This window comes from Solanum stenotomum, chromosome 2, assembly GCF_019186545.1.
Source record: "Solanum stenotomum isolate F172 chromosome 2, ASM1918654v1, whole genome shotgun sequence".
In the NCBI taxonomy this organism is placed as follows: domain Eukaryota; kingdom Viridiplantae; phylum Streptophyta; class Magnoliopsida; order Solanales; family Solanaceae; genus Solanum; species Solanum stenotomum.
The window spans coordinates 2,916,936-2,936,857 of NC_064283.1; the positions used below are offsets into that span (position 1 = coordinate 2,916,936).

At 31.7% G+C, this 19,922-nt stretch overlaps 3 protein-coding genes across 9 annotated transcripts; 2 read left to right on the top strand and 1 right to left on the bottom strand.

Annotated features, from left to right (window-relative positions):
* Nucleotides 1-2,318: 2,318 nt before the first annotated feature.
* On the bottom strand, nucleotides 2,319-7,213 carry LOC125855304 (type IV inositol polyphosphate 5-phosphatase 11). Its single transcript, XM_049535015.1, has 8 exons — nucleotides 7,077-7,213; nucleotides 6,821-6,986; nucleotides 6,464-6,594; nucleotides 5,098-5,174; nucleotides 4,864-4,989; nucleotides 3,609-3,796; nucleotides 3,377-3,514; nucleotides 2,319-2,570 (listed from the first exon to the last, which is right to left on the bottom strand). Exons 1-8 carry the CDS (start codon nucleotides 7,112-7,114, stop codon nucleotides 2,418-2,420), a joined length of 1,017 nt encoding a protein of 338 aa, XP_049390972.1. The 5' UTR covers nucleotides 7,115-7,213; the 3' UTR covers nucleotides 2,319-2,417.
* Nucleotides 7,214-10,422: 3,209 nt separating this feature from the next.
* On the top strand, nucleotides 10,423-16,529 carry LOC125855091 (F-box/FBD/LRR-repeat protein At1g13570-like). 6 transcript variants are annotated; one of them, XM_049534757.1, is made up of 7 exons: nucleotides 10,458-10,545; nucleotides 10,851-10,950; nucleotides 12,832-12,915; nucleotides 13,001-13,092; nucleotides 14,145-14,990; nucleotides 15,628-15,783; nucleotides 15,959-16,529. In XM_049534757.1, exons 4-7 carry the CDS (start codon nucleotides 13,081-13,083, stop codon nucleotides 16,238-16,240), a joined length of 1,296 nt encoding a protein of 431 aa, XP_049390714.1. In that variant the 5' UTR covers nucleotides 10,458-10,545; nucleotides 10,851-10,950; nucleotides 12,832-12,915; nucleotides 13,001-13,080; the 3' UTR covers nucleotides 16,241-16,529. The 6 variants fall into 6 exon arrangements, with proteins under 6 accessions (XP_049390717.1, XP_049390715.1, XP_049390714.1 ...); XM_049534758.1 differs by lacking the exon at nucleotides 10,851-10,950 and having other exon boundaries at nucleotides 10,439-10,545; XM_049534761.1 differs by lacking the exon at nucleotides 12,832-12,915.
* Nucleotides 16,530-17,032: 503 nt separating this feature from the next.
* Nucleotides 17,033-19,779, top strand: LOC125855098 (30S ribosomal protein S9, chloroplastic). Of its 2 annotated transcripts, none has more exons than XM_049534769.1 (4): nucleotides 17,033-17,455; nucleotides 19,024-19,312; nucleotides 19,420-19,457; nucleotides 19,590-19,779. In XM_049534769.1, exons 1-2 carry the CDS (start codon nucleotides 17,111-17,113, stop codon nucleotides 19,309-19,311), a joined length of 633 nt encoding a protein of 210 aa, XP_049390726.1. In that variant the 5' UTR covers nucleotides 17,033-17,110; the 3' UTR covers nucleotide 19,312; nucleotides 19,420-19,457; nucleotides 19,590-19,779. The 2 variants fall into 2 exon arrangements, with proteins under 2 accessions (XP_049390726.1, XP_049390727.1); XM_049534770.1 differs by having other exon boundaries at nucleotides 19,420-19,453; nucleotides 19,588-19,779.
* Nucleotides 19,780-19,922: the final 143 nt, after the last annotated feature.

Consider the following 19,922-nt stretch of genomic DNA (forward strand, 5'->3'; position numbering starts at 1 on the left):
GATGACGGTGAGATTTAATCTCAGAACCTCTATCTGCTCTGACACCATATTAAAGTATGTGACAATCTCATCTAAAAGTTTAAGTTGTTAGAGAGAGCACACTTTTATTAGTTAATGATATTCTCAACAAATATAGCTAGAAACATATGGTGCTATAGTTGTTTGCTCCTCATGTTGTGATACTTGGTTTGAGGCCTCAATGAATCCAGATTTACGCTGGCAAAACTTATTAAAAAGAAAGCGTTTTCCTTACTTCTGATTAAAAATAGATGAATCTAGATATATGATCGATATGGTATGAATGGCAGATACATCTTCAATTCTCTTTACATCAAATTTTCTAGTCAATCATGACATATATAAGTACATGATTACTAGAGTGATTCATTCTTTGATTATTCATAGTTATATTTGTAGAATCTAGTAAAAATGGGCACTTTTTGGATTCATTTTATTTTCCTAGCTAGAATGGTCCCTGCTAGTTGCTAATAATGTAAATAGTTTATCAATTCCACTTAAGGCATTAAGCAGTTAAATCCAATGTATTTTATTCGTACGTAAGTGTCGGTGTCCTCTATTCTTTTTCTTCAATTTTTTTTGTATTTTTTATTCTTTCCTCCTCTGAACGCTCTCCCATGATAACTCAAATTCACAACTTCAATCGAAGCTTCAATACAGACTCTAAATATTGAGTAGAAAACAAAAAAAAAAACAGTTTCTAAAAGTTATGAAACTTACTTAGGATACATTTTTTAAAATTTTATAAAAAGCATGACAATGGATTAATTAACACAAAATCAGTACATATGTCATTGTCGGTATTAATGAATCTTAATTTTATAATTGACCTGCCTTGATAGGTTACTTTAGTATTCACATAATAATTGCAGCTTTTCTCAATTTAAGATTAAACTATAGGTTATCCCAGTGGGAGGTTGCTTTCAACTTGCATATATAGGAAAAATGATTATTTGAGTCGATGGTTTAACTGAAACAGTTTATTTATCTTTATAAGATAGAAGTAGGGCGGGATCAACACAGAAAGCACATGTTCATTAGATAGGAAGACAAAAATACGTTGGTTATGATTAATACATGATCAAAGGATCTTTATAAGATAAAAATAAAATATGAGTTTATCTGAAACTACTTTCAACACGAGGTATAAATTATGTGTAATATCTTTACTTATTTATTTGGGTGATATATACTTGGCAATACTATTGGTGCATTTTCATATAGATGCATCCAATTAATAATGTTGTCTTTGAGAGTAATGTGTGGATGGATAATTCAATGCAAAGAAACAAATTTTATATATCATATATCCTATCTAGAACTGCAAAAATTAAATTGTATCACTGAATCATTCATATGGTCCCTCACACACGCAAAAAAAAAAAAAAAAATCCTGACAAAATCAGAAAATTACAACCTGTCGTTGCAAACAATCTCACCATAAAATTAATCCATAAAATCATAACTCATCCATTCCGTTAAGTTTTGACTCAAGTAATTTTTGAGCGAATTATTAGCTATCAACATATTTTTACCTGCTCAAATTTGGTTCAACTCGCATATTTGTCACCTATTATTATTATAGTAGTAAAAGTTATTCCTTTAAGAAATTAAAGTTGTAATTTCAAAGTACATGGAGATAGTAACAACCTCTATTGTTAATTTGACCCTATCAGAATCTTAAAACAACAATAAAGAAGAAATTGACATCGATTTCGTAAAATTTCTACAAATTTTAGATCAATATTTTGTTAATATATAATAAAAAATTGTCTAAATATGTAAGCATTCAAGTATTCTACGTATGCAAGAGTATGAGATTACTATAACTAAAAAAAAAGAAGTTAAAGCTATACACATTAGCACTTGGCAGTATAAAAAAAGCATTTACATAATCAGATCACTTATTAAGTAATTAGTAATTACATACAATCTTTTGATAATGTGTAAAAAACTCTTTACATTTTATGATGGCGGTAACAAAAGTTTAAATTACATTCATAAATCAAAATCATAATCAATCCAATAGTAACATACATTTTCTTTCCCGTTTGGTGTCCGAAGCTCACATTAGAGCCCCAATTAAATCCAGATCGCGCACTCCAAGGCCCATTTGGGGATGGTGCTCCCAACATGATTGTCTCCGTATGCAAAGTTCAAACCCGAGACATTTAGTTAAGGGTGGAACAGTTCCACCACTCCGAACAGTAACTTACGTTTGGTCACGTACGAGGAAGCAAAGAAAAAGTACGTTGAACCCATAAACGAACAACAATAAAAGAATATTTTCACATGGTTAATTAATTAATTAATTAATCATTCATTAATGTACTTAATAAAAACATTTAATTTTGGAACAAATCGATTAATGTTTATTTGTTGAGGAATATGAATACCAATTATTTGTTCAATTTTAAGCATAGATGAGCTTTGACTGGCTTATGATCAGAGCTTTGTATGCTTTCAATGGCTTCATAAGAATGTAACGTTGCATTTATATTGTTGCTGTCTATCTTGAATAATATTCTGTCTGTCCATGATGGTACTCTAACCTGTTCAAAAAAATTAAAACAAACAATTAATTTCAAATCAAAATATATATATTAAGAGAAAATACAACTTTATCTTAATTTATATGACGCTCTTTTTCATTTTCTGTCACTCTAGGAAAATTTCACGGTGGTTACATAAAAGAGCAAGCGTTAGACACTAATAATGCATTTTAAAGTTGTAAAATCCTAGGTCAAAGCCAGCAATATTAATGAGTTGGGCTAGTACTATTGATGGTATTAGAATCACTCTGCGTGTAACTTAAACTTATATGGGACAAACCTCAGTGTTCAATTGAATCTAGACGAATCTCGTCTATTTGAAATAATGGTGAGACAAATCTCAAAGAGGAAAAACTAAGGCCCCAAGGGGTATATATATGTGACACCCTAAATGAATTCATATCGATTAAACACATAAGCAATGCTAGATATATAAATAGTCTTATACTCTAATGACGTATTTTAAAATTGTGTGGACTTAGCCCCAAAGCAACTCACTAGTGGGCTAGGATGAGAAATATTACAGTTTAATGTCTTTAGCTCATATATTTTACAACTTATATACATAGTGTGTATAGGTAGTGTATCATTTATACTATATATACATATGTATACACAGTATATACAGCTAAATGTTATAGTATATACTTAGGCCATTTTCTTCCACTACTATACAAGTCAAATTAAGTACTACATCTTGAACTTAACTACCTCAAATGATAATATGATGTAAAAAAAATGGAATAAAAGGAGCAATTATAAATATTATTAGACTTATTAATTAATTAATTAATTAATTTAATTACCTTGTGACTTGTATCATAACTGCTGCTTCCAATATCATATTTATAAGTTGGTTTGAAATCTAATGCACCTTCACAATAACCATTAAAAATCTCTCCTCTTTCTGCTTCTTGTAAAAGTTGATCTTTACTAGTTAGCATCTACAATATTAGTCAAAACAAAATATTCAAATCTTTATACTGTCAGTGTATAAAAAATAGTATAACTTAAATTCGTAAAAATAAATATACATACTTGGTGGAGATTTCCATGGATGAGATCTCTAGCAGGATAGGAATTTATGCCTTGGAGTCTATAATTTAAATCTCCTAACCATACAGTAAGTTGTGCTGATTTAGCATAAGGATTCCTATTCTTTGAGAAAAGTGAATTTGATATATGTTTGAACTGCAAATTCCTCTCTTCTACATTACGAGCATGAGCTGCAAAACGTAAAATTGAATCGATTAATTGCGTATAATCAAAATTAGACTTTTCTGAGCTGATATGAACTATATATATACACATAACATTGCACGTTTTGTCCTTCAAATGACCTGTTTTTTTATTTTTTTTTTACCCTTTAGCAATCTAACTAGTTATATCTAATGAGGCATAAGTTCTTTAGAAACTAAAGACATGTCGTATATAAAGGATATTAAGATATGAAACATAAACTTAAGTCATGAAAAATTTGTTCCGTAATAGGGGTAAAAGTTAAAGATCAACCCAAAATAAGGCCAAAAGTTCAAATGACCCAAAGATATCTTTTACATTGGGCCTAGTGGGCAATACGTATGCTGGAACTATTTAAAAAATGGCCCCAGAAAGGTGGAGACAGTTATACAGTTTGAATTTTTGTGTCACCAACATTGCGTAATGAATTTGAAAACATTTTAATGAAAATATACTCCCCAAAGTGTCGTCCATATTAAGTGTCCACATTATTAAAATAGTTATCCTAGTTACTTATCAATTTATAAAATCGAGAAAAGGAATATAGAAAAAGTGAACAACTAATATAAAACGAAAGAGAATATTTCTTATTATATTTGTCAACGTACTCTAAGCAATTAGGTCCATTATGGGTCCAATCTTTTTACCTACCTAGCTACCACTCTACATACAAAGAATATAAAGCATATACAAGTTAATTTAAATCTAAATATTAAGAAGGCAGATAAGTCAAAAGGTTTTTTGGTTGGATTGTTTGGCCAGCACTTTAATTTATATGATATGATATATATATATTATTTTATTTTTTAAATGATTATTCTTAAATTTTCTGTTCAGACAAATACCATCATAATAAGTATATTAGATGGATCAGTGTTGTGTACAACTAAAACTCCCTTCGTTTATATGACGTGAAACATCAATCAGCGAGTGTTTTAAATTTAATATATTAGAAAGAGTACTATATTTATATTTGAAATTATTTAATTATATTCCGAACAAATCAATACGTTTGAGTAATGAGAAAGAATGTATATAGATTTAGGGAACTTACCAGAGAGGTGGCAAGAAATAAAAACCATTTGTATGCCTTTGTAGCTAATTTTAATAGCCACTGCTCCTTTTTTTCTTCTGATTAACCAACCCAATCCTCCAACTTCATGCTTATCCACTTTTACTTCTATATAAAACCACATTTATTATACATTAATAATCTCATTTAATCAATTACAATAAAGTTTAGTAATATATATTCTTGGGATAAATAAAAGAAATTAAGAAACTATACCTCTTGTAAATTGCTCTGAATTCTTGGGGCCAAACACATAGAGTTGTACAGATTGCATTACTGATTTTCCTAAAAGCCTTCCTCACCAAAATTAATGAAAGAATGTCAAAAATACTATAATATTTTAGAGTTATATTAGTATAAAAATTAACTTAAATATAGATATCATGCATTAAGTTATATACATAAGTGAAGGTCAGAATATTTACCGATAACATTATTTAAAAATGAAATTTATAATAATCTTGTGGCTGAATTGAAGCCATAATAAAACTAAATCCACATAGACCTTATGTATAATCACAACAATAACATATTTAGTGTAACGTAATTTTACAAATAAGATTTAAAAAGGATGGTGTATACACACAGTTAAGATAAATAGATTATTTCTGAAAGATCATCAATATACGTAAAATAATTTGAAAAGAAATTACTATAATAAAAAAATCATATAAAAGAATAGATGAAAGAATCGTAACAATATAAATATTATATGTCAAGATGCAATGTATATTAGTACTGTTTTTTCCTAGAAATTTAAACATGACCACGAAAATTATTAGTACCGAATATCAAGGAACACATGACTTTTCTAGAATGAAAAACAAAATACAAATTCAAATTGAAACTTAATAAGAGAGGGAAAACACGTCAATATTAGTAACTAGTCATTGTCAATATGCTTCTTTATTGTCTTGCTATATTTGAATTTATTTCCAAAAACATTTATACAACCTAGCTACCCTGAGAAAAACTAATTTACTAAAAAAATAAATTAAAATTGATACATTTGAATAATAGAGAAAACGAAGAGCAAGAATTTAAATTATATGCATTAGATTGAATAACTTTATATCAAAGAGTTAAGTAACTAATAACTTACAATGACAAATACTTTGTTTGTTCTATTTTATTTGTCTAATTTTGACTTGGTGCTTAAATTCAAAGTAGATATAACCTCAACAATTATTTATTCTAATTCGACATATTAATCATTTTGAAAGTAACTTTTGAATTTTGTGGTCTTTATAAGCCAAAGATATTGAAATGTGAATCAAAATATTCTTTAATTTTGTGATCTTAAATATATATGTCAAATAGAAAGTTAAAACTAAAGAGTTATTAAAAAAAAAAAGGAAAGAAACATTTTTTTAAATGATCTTAAAAAAAACAAGTAAGAAAACAAATTGAAACCTAGAGCAACTCCTTTTAACATGTCAAACCAGAATAGTAAACTGAGCAAATGATCATTTGGTACAAGTTGATAACGCAAAAATAATGTACGTTATCAGTATATATAACTTAAATTTTTCGTAAAGAAGTAAAAATTAAATAAATTAAAGATAGATATATATATACATACCTATGAGTATCAGCCAATGTGTTCTTCAACAACTTGCAAATATTATTTCGAGGTGCCTCTTGCAAACCCATCACCAATAAATCATATTTTCTGTCTTCACCAACTAATTTTGCTATATCCTCACAAGGTACCTTCACATTATACAAAAATAATATATATGCACAAAAATTGTCAAATATTCACTCTTAAAAGAAAACAGAAATTAGTGACAGACAAATAATTTATACGATTCATAAACAACAATATTCATCGCTAATCCAATGCCTTTAGCAATCAGCTAATTAGTCACAAAATGCTCGCTATTTCTTAAAGATCGTGTAAAATTTAAACTGAACAAGTAAAAATGAACGTACGTACCTGACCGTTCATATTCCAAGTGACGAAATAGATGCAAAGATGAGACGAAGTTCCAGAGAACTCACAACGTTTTTGGATATCAACAGTTTTGATCCCTTCATGACTTGCCTCAAAACTATCTACCATTCCTATTGCTTCAGCTTTATGTCTCTTCATTTTGTACTTTCTTTAGAAAAAATAATTAAATTTCATTAAAAGAATACTATATACTAATAATATAGCAAAAATGGAAATATATAGAAAAATTATTAATTACCTTGATGCTTCAAAAAGCTTTACACATAGTCCCTCCATTGAGAAAAAAAAAATGTTGTTTTCTTGAATATTGAGTATTAGTAGTGTTCTTGAATGGGAAACACAATTTTTGTTTTTTGAAATTGTAAGATATCAAAGTTTTTTTCTTCTCTTTTCTCTCTATATATAATAGTAAATAAATATAGTATAAATATAAATGGGCGGTGAGAAAATATAATTCAATTCAAGAAGAAGAAGTCAAAGGTTTGGCGAAAAGTAGATATAGGAAGTATTTCTTTAGTAATCTCATGACCCGTATTAATCATGGTTTGATTACAAATTTTGAAAATTTAAAATTTTGAAATTAAAAGTTATTATTATATACATGCATATTTTACTTGGAAAATTGAAATTTTATGAGTGATTATTCCAAAAATCTAAAAACTGATCAGTTAATCAAGTCAAAGGATATATATTTTAAAGTTGTCAATAGTTTAAAAATGAAATTAATAATTCGTGTAGAATTTAAAAGTGTTTTCAATATTAATGTTTTCTAATTAAGAAATTCATGGCTAAAACACTAGTTTAGAATTTGATTTTTCATTGAGTTACGTTTAGATGCCGTCGACATTATGACAAACTCGTAATGACAGCTTCAAGGTCAAGAAAACTCTAGTAGCTTTTTCATGACCATGCAAATTAGATTTATATTATAGACTACTTTTTCATATTAATACGATAGAAAAAATACATCTTAAAATATTACTTATAATGACAAATAAATTATTAAATATGTCTATATTGTCAAACTACAAATACAAATTATAAAGGAGGGAGCAATTTAAATACTCTTCTGACTTTTTGAGTATTATTTTGTGGTTGAGTTATAATATATGTTCATACTTGAGATTAATTAGACCAAGAGTTGTGACAGAGTAATAAGTATTTTTCATTCTTATTCAACAGGTCTCAAGTTTGACTTTTGAATCCTCTAAGTTAAGGAGTTGTCTTTGTTATGAAACACTTTACCCCATAATATAAACTTTTTAATATGAATTTTAATTTAGTCGGACTTTAATATGGTACCAAAGCCGGATATGAATGAAAAAATAAATAAAAAAATTCGACCTTTGAGTCTCAATGCTGTTGCTTCGAGTCCCTCCAAAATCTAATAAATATAGGTAGGTCAATGGGGAATCAAATATAAGAGGACACGTGTTGAATTTTGGGTGGAGTAACGTGAGAAGCTATCATAAGTTAATTCATTAGCCTTCTTCAATTTTGAAAATTAATATAGTCAAGAGTCAAATTCATCAAAGCAGTACTTTTTTTTTTTCTATTATAGCCATCAAAATCGATACTCAAAGGATAATTATACTATTTTTTATCTAGAATTTTTAAAACGATATTTATTTTGAGTTATTATTTTTAAAGCGATATTTATTTTGAAATGGAGAGAATACATACGTACAACAACTCTAGTATCACGTTTGTATTGTGCTTGTATGAACATTCTTTGCTTTAACTAAATAAAAATGTATATCCTCTAGCGATTAAAATATTTAAATAAAATGATTATATAGTTCAACAACAAACCTCTTTAAACTAAAATTAAAGTTATCACTCTAGGTTGAAGCGCAACATCTAAAAGAACAACTTATAGTAGCGCACTCTTCACACCGAAAGATTATTATTTTAACATGACCTTTCATTTAAAACTAACTATACCGTCGTCAATATAGAAAATTATAATAATTATAGGTTATTTTTTCGAAAAAAATAAAAGAAGTGTAATTATTTTATGTTTAATGACTTATGGTTATCAAGTAAATACGACTTACGAGCAACGAAGACCATCCAGTTCCTAATGAAGTTAGAACTGGGCTAGGATGACAAATTGTTACATTTAGGCCTTTCGGACTATCCATTTGGATGATATTTTGAGTTGCAATTTTTATCCCAAGTTTTGACAAATTCCATGAGCCTATTTTTATTTGTTTGGTATTGACTTGACATATCTCTTAAGAAATAGTAGTAAATAGAATAATGATTTTACGATATCATTATTTGAATATAATAAATTCAATATTTGAGAAATACTATGAGATTAAAAATAAGGGCAATTAATTAGAAACCAAGTAATTAATTAATTATCTCTTAATTTTTCGAACTAAACCAGTAAAAATACATATATTTTTCATTCAATTGACAAGTAAAAGTGATCTTAGACTTAAAACTTAGTTAGTACACTTACCTTTTCTTCACCATTTTTAAAACTAGTTGACAATTCAAAGTAAATGTTATGCGTAGATACATAATCTTAAAATAACCATAAAAACATCTTTCATCTTTTTTTTACCCCTTAATTGGAGGTTTCATGTTTGAGCCCTGAGTATGGAGAAAATCTTATTAGAAGTCACTCCTAAATGAGTCATGCAGTGCACAATCTAAATTTAATCGAAGCTCCAACGTGGGCTATGGAGACCGTAAAAAAACAAAAAAAAATTAAGATAAAAATATATCATATTTAAGGGGGTACTGATGAAAAAATTATAGTGATGCACGTCTTTTATGAAATCAAGCTCCAAATAATTACATCCTAGAAATGTTGAAAAGCAAAACTAAAACGTGTTAAAAGTTATAATCCAACCCAAGTTAAAAATATAGTTTTATGTTTATAATTGTACCAATATGTAGAATTTTGTAACTTACATTACAATTATTGTTTGTTGGAACTTGGCATATATTATAGCAGTATAGAACAATACGATATTCTTGATGAATATTCGATAACTCTAATACATCATGTAATAATTATTTTCTGTCTATTACTCCACTGATTCCATGACTACTACTAACATTTTAAAAAATATTGAGAAATATTTTGGAAAATTCATATAATAAGAGTAAAATAGAAAAAAAAAAACATGTCTTCCTTTAGATAGGTTAAAATGAATAAATAAAAGCAAAAAAAACAGTTTTAATATACTGAATAAATAAAGATAATTGTTTCCATTCAAATTTACCTCTCTTTAGATGTATAAATTTTTATACAACCAAAAAGTATAATTAAATACTTTACACTTTTTACTTTCCAATAAATATATCAAAAGGTGAATTTAAACTAAAAACATCATCATTTAATATAAATCCGAAAAATTAAAGATTTGCCTATTAATATTTATAACTATAATCAATATAAATTCTAGTAGTATGATTGAAATTTCTTCATCCTTAATCAGAAATGTCAAATAGTACTTTGAATATGAAAAATAACTTGTTAAAATTGTCACGTAAAATGGACTTTATATACACAAATAACAAATCGAGTAGACTCCAATACGAATACGAAACATTAGCTATGTACTCACTATATGACTACTCGGTTAAACAGGACGGGGAGTACTATGCTATGTAGTAGTTCACAGATCATTTGCTTCCATTTTATCCGGCTGTAACAGATTTATCAAATTCATCAGCCTAAAACAAAGGTATTCTTCTTCTTCTTCTTCTATCTACTGATTTAGCCCTAATTTGCTGTTCTGCAAGAAAATTGTAATCTTTTTCTTGCTCCATTGTGTTGAAGTTCCATTTTAGGTTAATTTTGGTGTGATTTGAATCATTGATAGAGTCTATAAAACAAAGGGTGTTTGTCGGTGATGTTTTTTTGAGTTCTTATTTGTGTTAATTTCATTTTCTAGGTTATTAGCCCTATAAAGTTTGTGTTTTTTGGGCTATTGATGTGTTTTGTAAGACATTGTTGAAAATTTATATGATTCTAATTTTTTTTTTTCAGAATTAATGATGGTTAATTAGAGGGTTATAGCTTCTTATGTATAACTTGTTCGTGATCCACAGCCATTTGTTCTGCCATTGCTCTATGTGAAGTGATTTAGGTGAGTCATAAGCAGATGTCTAAGTGCTACTCTTTCTTTTCATTGTCTAATTGCTACTGATTTAGTGTCAGTCAGAAGCTGCGAGTTGCTTCATTTGCCTTGTATCTTACTGATTTGTTGTCATATTATTCTTGCAATCCTGCTTCGATTACATTTTTTTAAGCTGGAGGTTTGTCGAAAACAGCCTCCCTACCCTTACAAAGATAGGGGTAAGGTATGGTACATCTTACCTTCCCAGATTCGACTTGTGGTATTACAGTGGGTATGTTGTTGTTGTTGTTATTTTACATAAATGTTGATAAATTGAGTGGCACAATGTACTGGAAGTATTTTAGTGTCAAAATCAAGTGATCCATTTGAAGATTGTGTTTCAATTAGTAGAATAACAAGCACAACACCTATTACAACTGAATAAAGAAAATTTTAAGGCGTTTTGTTTTTCTGAAGTTCTTTTGGAATCTTGCGAAGAAATTTTCCAAAAATTGTGTTTCTTTGAATCTTCTGAAACGCTTTTTTAAAAAAAATGTTTTTTTATGAAGTGTTTTTAGGGTGCTCCCACTCACAGATCTTCAATAACCAACTATCCATAAACATTTAGTCTTTGCATGTTTTAAAAAGAAAGATTTTTTGAGAAAACTCTTTCCAAGATCATCTCTAAAACATGCAAGCCGAATAGCTTCTATAAATTTCTGTAATGAAAACATTAACTAATTGATGAAATTAGTAATTAGAGCATCTCTTTTCAAACCAACATTTAAAGTGTTTGCATCTGTTGATGGATGAATTCAATATGCTAATGAATTCTAACTCAGCATTTTTGGAAGATCAGCTTTCGTGGTGAAGGAATAAGCAGTTCTTTTGGAAAATAGTAAGGAGCTATGGCTTGAATGTTTATGCGAAGCGAATGTGTACCTTCTGTTTACTCTATGGATGCTAAAAAATTCTGCTAGTTGCTAAAACAGGATGAGGGCTATGGGAAATAACTTATTTTGTTTGATCCACTCATTTCTTCTACCACTGCTCTCTGTAAAGTGATTTAGGTGCACCACTTTATTATCCATGTTATAAGCATCTGTCTAGGTGCCCCCATTATGTTTCTAGGATAAGTAGAAGTTCTTGCAATTGACTAGCTGCCACTGATTGATGGTAAATACTTACCCACATCGGGTGTTTACACTTATATAAGCAGTTAACCTTTAGAATTAGCAAATTAAAGTGAAAATGCATATCACTTAACCGTGTTTAAGTGTTACTTAAGTGTATATGCAAGATATATGTGTATATTCATTGTCTTGGTGTAAGCACCCATTTGGGTTAAGATTTTACCTGATTTAGTGCCTCTCGGAAGCTTTTAATTGCGGTTTATGTTAGGGATTATCCATAAATGTTGATCAATTGAATGTCACAGTGGGATTTGAAGTACTTAAGTGTCAAAATCAAATGATTCACTTGAAGACCGTGCATCAATTAGTAGAAGAACAAGCATAACACACTTATTACAACTAAATAAAGAAATATCTAAGGTGTTTGTTGTGAAAGTTTCTTTGAGATCTTGGAAGAAGTTTTCAAAAATGTGTTTCTTTTGGAGTCTTCAGAAAAGCTATTTCTTGAGCAAGTTATTTTAGGGTGTTCTCCATTCACAAATCTTCAAAACCAACTATCCAAACACATTTTCTGTTTGCATGGTTTTAAAGAAAGGATTTTTCAGAAAACTTCTTTCAAAAGTTATCCGTTCAACTCTTATAAAACTCTGCGATGAATACATTAGCTAATTGTTGAAGTTTGTTATTAGACCATCTGTTTTCAAACCACATTTAAAGTGTTTGCTTCTGATGATGGGTGAGTTCAACATATTAACAAATTCTTACACAACATTTTTAGACCATACGAGTTTGTTGGTGAAGGAATGCACAGTTCTTATGGAAAATAATAAAGAGCACAGTTGAATGGATATGCAAAGTGGCGGTGTGTCTTCTGTTACTCTATGGGTGCTAAAAAGTTTTTCTACTTGGTGGCATATTGTTACATTTGTCCCTTTTATATGAATCAGGTGGACCGGCAAAAATCCTCAAAAAGAGCCTTATTTGGACCTTTGAGGCATGACATCTTTTACAATCTCATTACAAAAAAATGAGTGTTATGGTAAGTCACGTGCTTCTTTCATAGTAACTGTGTAATGTGATAAAATGAACCATTTAATCTACTTTCTTTCATTGTTTTCACTGATGTATGCTTCTTTCGACATTTTCTGACGATAATTAGTCCCCTAGTTTTCAATTTATGTGCTACAGTGCTTGACAGAGTAAAGTACTGCATTTACCTTTTCAGTTAATTTACTATATTTTCTGGCCCAATTTTAGTGGTCAACATCAAACACTCGGCCTTGATTGCATGATGACGTTGTGCAATGGGAAAAATAATTGCAATAGCTAAATGGTGATGTGAAAGATCAGCCATCCCTTAACTCTGTGTTTGTGGATGAAATCCTCTCTCAGAAGAGTTCGAATGGCCATTCCTGCCCCTTGAGCATTACCAAGTAAATGACTACTTAAATCGTAGACATTGCTCATAATTGGTCAAAAATTTGCCAGCATATCTGTAACTATTCTCTTAACACAAATTATAGTAGCATCATTTAAAGAAAAACAGAACTCTGAGTGCTCTTACCCTATGTCGTTCTTTGTCAGTAAACCACAGTGATAATTTCTCTCTCTTGGGTTGTCACATTGACATCTTTGCATTTTTGTAAGCACTCTTGTATGCATGTATGTATTTTATTGTTAAAGAATGACAAAAGTCCCACATCGGTGGTTAATGAGATGGGTGGACTCCTTATAAGGCTTGGGCAATTCTCCTCCCTTGGAGCTAGCTTTTGGGGTGTGAGGCATAAGACCTAATTTAACATGGTATCAGAGCAGGGCCCATCTCACCCGACGTTGGGGCCCCCAAAATCAAAATTGCCCACGCACCAGATGCTAAGCACTGGGCGTGAGGTGGGGTGTTAAAGAATGACAAAAGTCCCACATCGGTGGTTAATGAGATGGGTGGACTCCTTATAAGGCTTGGGCAATCCTCCTCCCTTGGAGCTAGCTTTTGGGGTGTGAGTTAGGCCTAAGACCTAATTTAACAGTTATAAACTAAAAATACACATTTTTCTCATTTGGATGAATATCTTCTTCTTTGTTACTATGCAGAAGCAACATATACCATCCAACTTCCTTTGCAATGCAGAACTTGAGGTGGACAATATCAGCAACTTACCAGCACAGATTGTTGACAAGATTCTGTCCCATTTATCACTTAGGGATGCTGTGAGGACAAGTGTCTTGTCAACTAAATGGAGAAACAAATGGGTTACTCTTCCAAACCTTGTATTTGATAATCAATCTCTTTTGATCTCATCCCAAGACCAAACCTTCATAAAAAATAAGATAGTAAACATTGTTGATCATGTTCTCTTACTTCATTCTGGTCCCATACACAAGTTCAAGCTTTCTCATCGGGATCTTCAAGGGGTGTGTGATATTGATAGATGGATTCTCTTTCTATCAAGGGGTGCTGTGAAGGAATTTATTCTGGAAATATGGAAAGGCCAACGCTACAAACTCCATTCTTCTATATATCTTTGTCAAAAGTTGAACCACTTGGAGCTTTTTAATTGTCTTCTAAAACCACCTCTCACATTCAGTGGTTTTAAAAGCTTGAAAAGTCTCGATCTTCAGCACATCACTATGGAACAGGATGCATTTGAGCAACTCGTATCGAGATGCCATTTACTTGAGCGGCTTACACTGATGAATTTTGAGGGTTTCTCCGATCTTAAAATCCATGCACCGAATCTCCTCTTCTTTGACGTTGGAGGCGTCTTTGAAGACATCAATTTCATGAACACATTCAATCTTGCCATCGTTTCTATTGGGCTATATGTAAATCCTGGATTTGACAAAAATCTTGCTCTAGGCAGTGCTGGAAATTTGGTCAAGTTTTTTGCTCATTTGCCTCGTCTTCAAAGGCTTGAAGTACAGAGCTTTTTCTTAAAGGTATTCTTCATACTTACCTTTTGTGCTATGATTGTAGAGTTCCAGAGAGTTGATGGCAACTTCTCTTCCCAAGCATTTGTTTCCTGTAAAATTTAGCATAAAATGATGTTTGACAACCAAAAGTATGGAGCTGGATCTTTTACTTTGCGGTGTTTGCTTGTCTAACATAATGCAATATCATTAGGGTCAAATCATTTAATACTACCATGTGAAAATGACTTGTGTCCTGCAGTGCAACTCATATTTTATTACGAATCTCCAACTTTCACTGTCCATTAGTACTCGTGGGTCCTTATTTGAAACAATTGTAATTGCTCTTTGTTATCTACTATTTCAAAATACACCATCATCATATCTTGCCACTACTTTCTACCACTGTCATTGGCTTCATTTAAATTCACTGGAAAATTGTTAGGAATGGGTTTTCTATTGAAGAGATTCCTCCCTTGTTTTATGATATGTCTTGTGCCAACCTAACAGAACCTTACTGTTCTTATTTTCTTAACTAAAATGTAAAATTTCTCTAATGGATGCCTTTGCCAAGTTTATCTCCCCGCATTATTTATTGGATGCTTGAAATGGAGAAACTCTGTCAATCTTTGGAGAAAATGTATACTAATCATTGTTATGTCTGCAGTATCTGGCTGACAATAAAGTGCCAGGAAGACTATCTACGCCTTGTGACGAGCTAAGTTTTCTTTCAATACGCATAAATTTCAACCATTTGGATGAGTGTCTGGCAGCACTTTGCCTTCTCAGAAGTTCCCCTAACCTACAAGAGCTTGAGATGTTGGTGAGTTTCAAATATCACTTGAACTTCATTAGGACCAATCATAAACTGGCTTCAACATACTTCACTGCATGGATAATATTCACGTACCCAACCTATTTTGCAGCATGTAAACTTTTTACAGCAGCTGCCGAACTGTCTTTAAGCTCTGTACATTCATGCCATTGTCATTTTGTAGGCACGCACAGAAGAACAAAGTACTTTGAGAACAGCTGCCAGTGTTATGGAAGAGAATTACCAGAATTGTATGTTCAATCAATTGAGGCATGTTAAGATTGCTGGTATAACTGGGCTTAAACAAGAGCTAAATTTCATCAATTTTCTGCTTTCAAATTCACCTGTTCTTGAAAGAATGACAGTCAAGCCAGCTTCAGCTGACGGTGCATGGGAGATGCTAAAAGAGTTGCTTCGCTTCAGGAGAGCTTCTGTACAAGCTGAAATTGTTTACGTTGACCCTTAATTTATAGCATATCTAAGCTGGGGAGCTTGTGGTCTAGTAAGATCTAGGCGTATTTACTATATTAGTTTAGCATCTAGTGTAGAAACTAAGCTAGACCGTTTGCTGAAATGGAAGCACCAATGTGATCGGTAGCAGAAAGATGATTATAATGCTGAACTTGTTCGTTCAGTGTTGTGAACTTTTCAGACATCCTCGTAGAAGTCTTGGTTTTTCTGAACAATACAACTAGTTGCGTAGTTGTACTTGTCCTGTTGATAGCCCTCTGATTGTGTCTTGTTCTTCGGTACAACTGTACAAGTATTCTAAAAAATGTGTTATTATTATCTTGATGAAGATAGCTGAACTAGTGCTTCTCAGTATTGTTTTCTTACATTCTTATATCTTAATATGTGCCCTCAGAATGAATCCTAATGCTTTGAGGGGCCTTTATGAAGCCAATTTTTGGCTCTGCCTATGAAAAATAGTCATTATTGTGAACTTAAACATTGCAGAAATTGGAACCAATATTAACCATCGTTAACAGAAAAAGACTTATCAATTTAATACATACAATTTGAAATTTCAATTGTGCAATGTGGTACGGCATTGAGAACTCTAGTTCGATAATTTTGATTTTCGATTTCACATTATATCAATCATAGTTAATCAATTTTCATTTGTATGGTATGGTAAGTCGATAACCATGCTTTTTTTTTACCCTTGAATTTTATCTTTTACCAATTTTGTTATAATAATATACCAATATGTATGAATATTTATGTATTTGGGTTACCAAACAGGCCTTTATCCGTTTCCTTTACATTATCCATTACTCAATCTTCACTGTAAACAACATCGACCAAGAAGATAGACAGATAGAGAGAGTCGAAAATGGCGATTTCCGTGGCTTCTGTCGCCTCATCTTTTGCTTCTCTTTCATTTTCTTCTCAGATTTCTCAAAAACCCTATGCTGTATCCCTTGCTCATTCAAAGCAATTCTCTTTCTCTCTCACTTCCAAAATCCCTAGGCTCGTTGTGTCAGCTTCCGTTGCCGAAGCACCGGAGACGGAGGAATTGGAAACGAGAGAGAACCTTTTGAAGCTTGTGAAAAGTAGACTTCCTGGAGGTTTCGCTGCACAGCCTATTTTCGGAACTGGTAGACGTAAAAGTGCAAGTGCTCGTGTTGTCCTTCAGGAAGGTTCTGGAAAAATCATCATCAATTATCGTGATGCTAAGGTGTTTGTCTACCTCAATCTCACTTCTTTACTTGCACTTAATTTATGATTTGCTCAATAAAAATTGCATTTTTATAATTGGGTATTCAGTTTGGCAAGTACAATTGCAGAAAGTAGGATTGCATTGTCCTCGTTACCGTTAAATTAGGTCTTGTGATAACATTGTTCTCCAGGATTTCTGTGTGTTTGAATAGATTTTGAAGGTGAAACTTGAAAATATTGAGTTTTTGATTCAGTTGTGTTTGGACATGCATTTTACTTGGAAAAAAATTGAATTTTTGTGAGTGGAAGTCCCCAAAACCCCAAATTGGTCTGAGCCGGTTTCTGGGAACTTGAATATCTGATCAAGTTTCATGGCCGAATGAATATTTGAAGATAAATTTTTAAACCTATGGTCAAACGCTAGCTAAATGTGATATTTAGAGAACCTAATGTGCCTTAAATGCTAAAGTGATTAGTATTTGATGAAGTGGATCTATTAGAGCCGAATGCTTGCAGAAGCTTCATATAGCCAATCCCAACTAGTTTGCCATGAAGCTATGCCGTGTTTCTGAGGAATTATCTGCCATTAGGGAAAAATATGATAAGAAAAAATAAAAGATTATTGCAGATGGTAATTTGAAAAGGTTTCCGGTGGTCTCTAATATGTGCATTAGGTAATATGATGCTCAGTTTCATATATGACACGGGTAGTCAATTGGCTTACCTGGTTTGACCATGACTCTCATGTGTCTTATTTAGAAGTTGCTGGTTGCTGAATTGGTCACTTTAAATCAATGTAGATAGAAAGCTTTAGAAAGGCATATAGTACTTCATAATGTTCTGTGTGAAGAAATTCATTTATCGAGGGACAACTCTGTTAAGAGTGTATAGAGATCGTAAAGTAGGAAATAGAGATCGTAAAGTAGGAAATCTGGCCTTGAAAAGCAAATAGAACATAGAAGCAGGAAGCATAACTGATACCTTTGAGTTTCTTGGGAAATGCATGCATAAACTATTTTTGTGGATCAGTGGTGCATATAACAGAACAGTGAGAGGAACACAACTTCTCCGTTTCAAGTTCCATAAATAAAAGCATAGCAGTAGAGGAACAATCAAATTAGATAAGTAGGATGTGCTAAGTTAATATAAAGAAGTAAGTTGTGTTTGCCTTCTGGGTCGAGCTCGTCGAACCGGGCTTGCCTAGTGTGGGTTACCTCTCCTATGTGGTTTGCGAGCTATTGCATAGGAGCGGGGGTTTTACCCTGCACAAAAAGGGTAGCGGCTGCGGGTTTTCCTTGTCATAAAAATAAACAAAAAAACTCCCGAGATCCAAAAGGTGTATGAAATTTGCACTTTTGTGATGTTGCTATGTGAATAGAAGTGTTATAATATCATTTTTTTGATAAGGAACCACACATAAGTGTTTTTAATATTATTGAGGTCTCTAATTTTGTATACTCGAGGTCCGATGAAGCAAGTCATCAACGTTCTGATTAACGCTGGCAGCGTCCTTTTTTATACTATCTTTTTATTCATTGTTTTGTTGGTTTTGACTATTTGAGACTTGACATGTGTCATGATTTGCAGGAATATCTTCAAGGAAATCCATTGTGGATTCAATATGTCAAAACTCCACTGGCCACTTTAGGATATGAGGCTAGTTATGACATTTTCGTCAAGGTGGAAGGCGGTGGTCTTTCTGGGCAGGCTCAAGCAATTTCCCTTGGCATTGCTCGTGCACTCCTAAAGGTTAGTGAGAGTCATAGAAAACCATTGAGGGTGGAGGGTCTGCTAACTAGAGATGCCAGAGTTGTGGAGCGGAAGAAAGTTGGTCTCAAGAAGGCTCGCAAGCGTCCACAATTTTCCAAGCGTTGAGGTTACACTCCGAATATTATTTTTCCTTGTGCGCTATTCCACTGAAGGACGCATGTATGAGAGCTTCTAATGCAATTTACTCACATTTTATTTGCTTTCTCTGTTCAGGTTGGTACTTACTCACTGTGGCAGCATTTGGTAGAAAGGTATGTAAAATCGTCATACGTTATAACTGTAGTGTGTTAAAGATAGATTAAGCAAAAAACTGATAATGAGGATTTACGTAGGTGTAAGCCAAGATTTGTGTTTGTAATCCTTTTTCTACTTTTGGTTTGCAGATTTGGTGGTTTATTGACTCAGATTGGGGGAAAAAGAGCATATCAATGATCTGATTTGACTGTTTAAGATGAGGAAATGTTTCAGATTTATCATCACTCAATTGCTTCTTGTAAATTTTGTATTAGTCCATACTCAGAATTACAATTTGTTCTGTTGAAGGTATTTTTTGAGTTTAGTTTCTTGTTCAATTCACATGGTAAACGTACACTGCGACAGTTTGATATAATTCTGGAGATTTTTGTGCCAAAAAAAGGGAATCCTTTGTCCACTCGTTGAAAAGTGAAATGTGAATGCTTTTAGTTCCAAATCCATTTTTTCCGCAATTTAGGGAC